This window comes from Octopus sinensis, linkage group LG2 (genome assembly GCF_006345805.1).
Source record: "Octopus sinensis linkage group LG2, ASM634580v1, whole genome shotgun sequence".
Lineage (NCBI taxonomy): Eukaryota > Metazoa > Mollusca > Cephalopoda > Octopoda > Octopodidae > Octopus > Octopus sinensis.
The window spans coordinates 83,847,134-83,854,633 of NC_042998.1; the positions used below are offsets into that span (position 1 = coordinate 83,847,134).

Consider the following 7,500-nt stretch of genomic DNA (forward strand, 5'->3'; position numbering starts at 1 on the left):
TGCTTCAATCACAACAGAATGGAAATATCTACAAATCTCATGAGCACTATTCAATCCCCTTTTCTCTGTCTCTCTCCTCCTCTACATCTTCCACCTCCTCTCCTTCTAACTAATCACAAGAAACAAAGATGGTTTACTAATATTAAATATGATCTTTTAGGCTGTTACGCAGAAAATTTATGTTACTTAGTACTCAGATCATCGCTAATTGACTCATTAATTATTTTACAGATTTCTCTAGTGGAATATGTTTCTTATATTAGTATTCTGCTAACACTTCGATCTTTATTTAATCACATAGTTTCTTAGACAATTATAAAAGTCTTCCTCCAAATACTGTACGAAAGAAGTGTCTGCACTCTATCTTTAAGCATTGTTCAGTCAGAAAAATTTCTTTCTATTTTCTTCGTTTAGTGTTCTATTGATCTGTATCTTTTGAGAATTTACTTTTAAAAGATCAGAAATAAAATAAAATTAAAAGCTCAAACCTGACTCAACAACAATGTCGTAAACAATTGTGATATGTCAAACTATTTTAACAAGAGTCATATCACTTGGGAGAGAAAATGGATGCATTCAGAAACGAGAATTAATTAAAAATCAATATGGACATTATTAACCCACAACACATGAAGTTAGTCAATATTTTGGAAGATTCCAAGTGAGATACATTCCATTAAAAATTGGTTCTTCATTCAAGTAATGCTGTCATATGTATTTCGTGATGGAAGTTCGCTTGGATGTGAATGCTGCATTGATTAATCTTATAGGTACTTCTTTCTTCCAAACCACTTTTATCGTGGAAAGTATTCACAAGTGGTTTTCCTGTAGATTGAATTCAGGGCATCAAGTTAATAAAATACGAGTTAATTATAACAATTCTTTTGAGTACAGCAGTGACATATACCTGCTTATCCCTTGGTACTTATATACATAGATAAGTGTATTAAGCGTAAAACAACGAACCACCGGCGAAAAGATACTGATTCAAAAATCATTAGAGCATCGAACAAAATGCCTTATTGTATTTAATAACTGGTCTCTAAATCTAAGTTCAAATTCTGACATGTTCAACTTTTGTATTTATCCTTTTGGAGTAAATAAAACAAAGTACTAATGGTTTATAGTATTCCTCAAAACGCGTGTCTTTGTGCCGACGTTACAATATTTTTATTTCTTTCTTTGTCCGATTGACTTCCTTTTTCCTGTTCAACTTTTCATGTGAGCATAGCTTGGAGGTGAAAAGTTTATGCCAAGCTGATGTCAATCTGCTATTATGCAATCGGTCCTTTTTGCCGAACCCCTACTCAACTCAACCAGATAAATGTCACAAGAAAAAAAAACGTCTCTGCTTCCTGACTAAAAGAAGGCAGCAGAACAATCACCGCAATGGACTCAGCTAATAGCTGAACCCATCTCAGATGTGACAGCTGATGTTTGACCAAACGTCATAAATCAACAATATTCTAACACTGGATGAGTGTGTGCAGACTGGTACTGTCGCCTAGCGCGCATCTCAGGCGGGCTGTCGACGGCTCATCTGTGTGTGTAGAGTTTATTTTAAACCGGAAATACCTCGAGATAGCACTAGCAGGCCAAGAATTTACGGAAATTATGCTTGAAGCCAGACTTAAAGTCCACTAGATCAGATCACCCACTGATTTTCATCGATGATCAGAGTTTCCTCGAGAACGTCATCGCTTTAGTCCGCCACTAACCTGCAATAGAACACCAACACGGAACTTCCACCTACCATGTTGTCCAACAGGTAGAGAGCTGAGCTGGGATTGATGACATTCTGCATCACACACGCCAGTAATATAGCTCAGTCAAAAAGATGACCTGGGGGAACAACGAGTCTGACAAACGGCGATCACAATTGTTCACCGACTACGAATCGCTAGAGAAGCCGTAACTTCAGTGCATATCTGTGAATCGATCGCACTACCCGAAAGACAATGACAATGTGTAGTGCCCTCCACCCAAAGGAAAATGTACACAGGCTATACACGAAGAGAGCTAAGGGTGGACGCAGGTTGATTAGCGTACGGGAGTGCATCAACAGTGAAAGAAGAAACATGGCAGAATATTTGGTAAACAGCAAATAATACCTGCTACAGTATACAGCTAGTACAGGAGTTAACAAAAAAGGCTTGAGGGTGCTCATGAATTCTGAACAAGAACAGCCAACGAGAAAGTAGAAACTCTACTCCGTATGAAATTACATGGTCAGTTTCACCGTGAAACTGACAAATTAAAAGACCAGGGAGCATCATGGAGGTGGCTCCAGAAAGGTAACCTAAAAAAACAATACTGAAAGCCTAATCACCGCGGCTCAGGACCAGGCATTGAATACCAACTCAGTGAAAATTAATATATACCACACAAATGCATCGGACCTCTGCAGAATGTGTGGGAAGAGGGTCGAAAGTGTGACTCACATTTTTAGTGCTTGTGAAAGCCTTGCACAGAAAGAGTACAAGCGTGGACACGACAAAGTAGCCCAAAACCTCCACTGGCTACTATGCCGTAAGTATGGATATGAGGTTACGGGTGCTTGGTACTAACATACACCAGAAAAGGTAATGGACGAAAAGAGAAAGGCAAAAATCCTCTGGAACTTTGATTTCAAGACAAAGTGTTAGGGCACCGAAAGCCGGATATAGTAACCTTTAGGAGGGACAAACAAGTGTGCCAAATAATCGACATAGCAGTGCCAGGAGACCAACATATCATCATGAAAGAAAGAGAAAAAGTCGATAAGTATGGAGACCTGAGAAATGAGATCGCTAGGATATGGTAGCTACCAGAGTCGAATATAAAGGTTATCCCTACTGTCATCGGAGTATTGGATTCAATATCACCCAATCTGAAAAAAACATCTGGAAATCTTAGAGATACCCCAAAATCTAGATGAATTGCAAAAGTCGGCATTACTTAGAACAGCACGCATATTGCGTAAAGTACTGTCTATCCGAGGTCCTTGTTGTAACTTGACAAACAGTACAAACCCCCGGTAGACCCAATATCTTCAATCAACAACCTCACGATATTGTATACTGTGCGACGTCTATAATGATGATGATAATGATGATGATGATGATAACAAGAAAAGATTGTTACCTTCAATCAGGTGTACAACAAGGTCAGAAGTCCTAAAGTCATACTTGAGACGCAAGTGAAGTCGACCGTAACACTTCTGTTGAGAGCATTGTTGTAAGATAGTTTCTTTGCGTGGGTAAAGATCCGGTCGAATGGAGCCTGCAACAAAATTTAATTGCAAAATTATGTAGCATGATTAAACAATGTGGAGAGTTTTTGATTTATTGTTTTCTTTTTTTTTTCTTAGAATTGCTTTCAAGTTGGCCGAGAGACGTGGAAAAGAAAGAAGAGCTGTGTGTATGTATGCTTCTTTTTTTCTTGCTTCACTTGTAAGTTTAACATTTAATTGTTGCATCGTGTTTCAGCAAAGATAAACAGAATGTAAAATAAGAGGGGGAGAATAATCGCAGAAACAGATGAGAGAGGCAAGAAGATGAATAATAATGGCTTCAAATTTTGTCACAAGGCCAGCAATTTTGGGAGAGGAGTATGTTGATTACATCGACCTAAGTGCTTAATTGGTGCTTATTTTATCGATCCAGAAAAGATGAAAGACAATGTGGACCTCGGCGAAATTTGAACTCAGAACTTAAAGGCGGGCGAAATGCCACAATGCGTTTTCCCCCCGGCGTGCTAAAGATACCTATTTCTTTACTACCCAAATACGACTACGCATTTCTCCCGGCGTGGTAACGTTTCTGCCGAGGTCGACTTTGCCTTTCATCCTTTCGGGATCGATAAATTAAGTACCAGTTACGCACTGGGGTCGATGTAATCGGCTTAATCCGTTTGTCTGTCTTTGTTTGTCCCCTCTGTGTTTAGCCCCTTGTGGGTAGTAAAGAAATAGGTATTTCGTCTGTCTTTACGTTCTGAGTTCAAATTCTGTCAAGGAGGACTTTGTTTTTCATCCTTTTGCGGTCGATAAATTAAGTAGCAATTGCATACTGGGGTCGATCTAACTAACTGCCCCTCCAACCCACTCAAAAATTTCGGCCCTTGTGCCTAGAGTAGAGAAGAATATCGAGTTAAGAGTAAGAAGGAAAAGCTCGAAAGTAAAAATGCAGGAAGAAAGAAAATTTTTTAAAATATTTAGGGAATAATCAAAAGAAAGCATGAAAGAAAGAAAAAAATTATTATGTACATCAACCTAGATATACCAGGTTATAGGGATGAAATGGATTACATGATAAATATATTCCTAAATAATAAATACCCCCACCGCCTCCTTTATATATTATGGCACACAGATACTCTCAAGTACTTTACTACACTTTCAAGAAGCTTATTGCTCCCTGAAGTAACTTACTGCCATCTCTCAAGTACTTACTCGCCCTTTCAAGTATCATACTTCATTCTCAAGTACTCTACTACAAGAGTATATATATATATATATCATGCTAGCATGGAAAACGGACGCTAAATGATGATGATGATGATGATGATATATATATATGTATATATATATATATATATATATATATATATATATATATAATATATATATATACTTTATTTTTAAATAAATGCATGAAATTCAATATCAAAAAAATTCTCACGAAGATATATATGTCTACAATAGTATTGTATCTCTCTCTATATAAACGGCAGTTTGTTTGTCTGTGTGTCTGTCAGGTTGTACCCTCACCCTGACCACGGCTTTCAACCGATTCTGATGAAACTAAACACACACATAGCCCAATGTCATAATTCAAAACTAACGCAACGAAAATTTTGAAAAGTTCCCCAAGTTTTGAAAAAAAATCAATAAATTCGACATGGGGTCGAGAATCTCAGCTCTTTATATGCAACACATTTTCTGTTGTAGTTTTCGCAACTTGCAATCGATTTTCACCAAACTCATGGTGAAGCTTAATGTTACCCTAAGAAACTTAATTCTGACGTTAGTTTTCCATGCAAAACCTTACCATCAGAAAAAATCGATAAAATCATGCCATTTTGGGAAATCGCGTTTTCGCCCAAAGGAACAGCTAGGAACATCGTATACACAGAAGACATTGCAACCTACACATGCGCCTTCGTTCCCTAGAGGGAAAGGACTAGATTGGGATTAGTCGTTGCCTACTAGGGGCTCTTACATACCCGGGCAACGCCGGGCTATGCTGCTAGTTAAAAATATATGTAAATATATGCAACATGACATCTTAAAAATTTTCTTACTAAAGTTTATCTGCATAAATCAAAACCAGTCATGGATTACTGAGATGAACTTACCAAGGATATAAATACAAAGTTTAAATTTTATTACCAAAGTCGGCCTGCATAAATCTAAACCAGTAAATTTTAATCTATTTTCAAAAATACTTTCTCATATATTTTTCTAATTTTAAAACAAGATCTTTTCGGTTTGAACGGCAGTTTTTAACATAATTTCTAGGTAACTAAAATTTTTTAAACTTCGTATACTGGTAGAATGTGTTTATAAAACATCTTTTTCTCTTGGTTTTATTGAGAAAATTCTATAGTTTGTAAGATATTTGTTGTTCTTTTTCTGCAATTTCTGCAATTTCAACCAATCAAATACGTCTATTGAGGTAAAAAGCATTCTGTGCCGTTTAAGAAACATATTGGGTTTATTTAAATTTGTGAAGAAAAAAAGATACCCTTCCCCCACCCCTAACCCTAACCCTAAAACAGATTGAAATGCAATAGATCGATACTAGGGTTATAATCATTGGTGACAATTTCATATGACACCGCTAGAAAAAACTGCCGTTCAAATCGAAAAGATCCAAACAACATTCGATATATTATAAAAACTTTACCTTCTCCATCTCTGACGAACGGAAGTATTGTCGGTCAATGCGTATCAACAATGGATTCCATTATAATGACAGTGACTTCGTGAAACGATCGTAAGATACATTAATTAACAAATTTTTCAGCTGTCATGTTTCATATATTTTTATATATATATGTTAATACAATACTATTTTAGACATATATATCTTCGTGAGGAATTTTTTGATATTGAATTTCATGCTATTATTTCAAAATGCAGTATATATAATCACTCGTATTAATGTCTAAATACTTTATAGTATTGATATTTTTGACATTTTATACAAAGACCACTAATTATAAATTCGGTGTATAATATTCTAATAGAATATATATATATATATATATATATATATATATATATATATATATATATAGCTAATGACTTCATATTAGTCTCTAGTCACTCCTCTCCCTCTCAGTTTCTCTCTTACGCATGCGCACTAACAAATTACTTTACTGACAAATTAGGGTAAAGTTGTTGATACTTATATATATATATATATATATATATATATATATATATTTCTTACTACCCACAAGGGGCTAAACACAGAGGGGACAAACAAGGACAGATAATCGGATTAAGTCGATTATATCGACCCCAGTGCGTAACTGGTACTTAATTTATCGACCCCGAAAGGATGAAAGGCAAAGTCGACCTCAAATTCCGCCGAGGTCGACTTTGCCTTTCTTCCTTTCGGGGTCGATTAAATAAGTACCAGTTACGCACTGGAGTCGATATAATCGACTTAATCCGTTTTTCTGTCCTTGTTTGTCCTCTCTGTGTTTAGCCCTTGTGTGTAGTAAAGAAATATATATATATATATATATATATATATATATATATATATATAAGTATCAACAACTTTACCCTGGTTAGTAATTTGTCAGTAAAGAAATTTGTTAGTGCGCATGCGTAAGAGAGAAACTGAGAGGTAGAGGGGGTGACTAGAGACTAATATGAAGTCATTAGCTCTAATTTCAAGTGATATTTTAAAAATGTAGCGTTTTTTTTTTTCTTAAGTTTGAGCACTTATTGAACGTTCATTTGTTTTATTTTTTTCCAGCAACGAAAAAGAAAAAGACGAGAGAGGGAGAGAGAGATAACGAGAATAACTACTATGACAACGCCTATAACAGAAACAACATTAGCAGTAAAACGACACAACAACAACAAACGACTAAAAAAGCAAAATGAAAAACATATGAAACACGAAGTTCTAATGACTCGGCTTGGGATATTGCAGTTTCTGTTGCAGCTTAACGTTGCTAAGCATTTTTGACATCCACCATAGTTTTGACGTCATTAGTTGGAGTCTAATATCAGGGATAGAGCATGATCTGTACAGTCTTATTTACATTATTGAAAGAGAAATAGAAGACACAGGCAGAAACGGAGAGAGACGGAAAGAGACGGAGAGAGACGTTGGACAGAGAAAACATAGTTGCTGTCAGGCAATGTTTAAATATATCGATGTTTTCGACTCCTTCTTCGTCATTATGAACTGTGAAGGACAGTGTTGTTGATAGTTCTTTAGCGTCTGTTAATAGTTACTGGGGCGATAAATACTCTCCAAGGGGCCTTTCTCTTCAATA

The 7,500-nt window shown here is 36.1% G+C and overlaps 1 protein-coding gene across 6 annotated transcripts in view; it reads right to left on the bottom strand.

The window, feature by feature from the left end:
* The window catches only part of LOC115230630 (synaptotagmin-6), a 230,234-nt gene that overhangs the window by 47,190 nt on the left and 175,544 nt on the right, over positions 1 to 7,500 (bottom strand). For all 6 annotated transcript variants that reach the window (XM_036514813.1, XM_029800786.2, XM_029800779.2 and 3 more), the window contains one exon: positions 3,124 to 3,261. In XM_036514813.1, the coding sequence (XP_036370706.1) occupies positions 3,124 to 3,261 (138 nt within the window). The remainder of the gene's footprint in view (positions 1 to 3,123; positions 3,262 to 7,500) is intronic.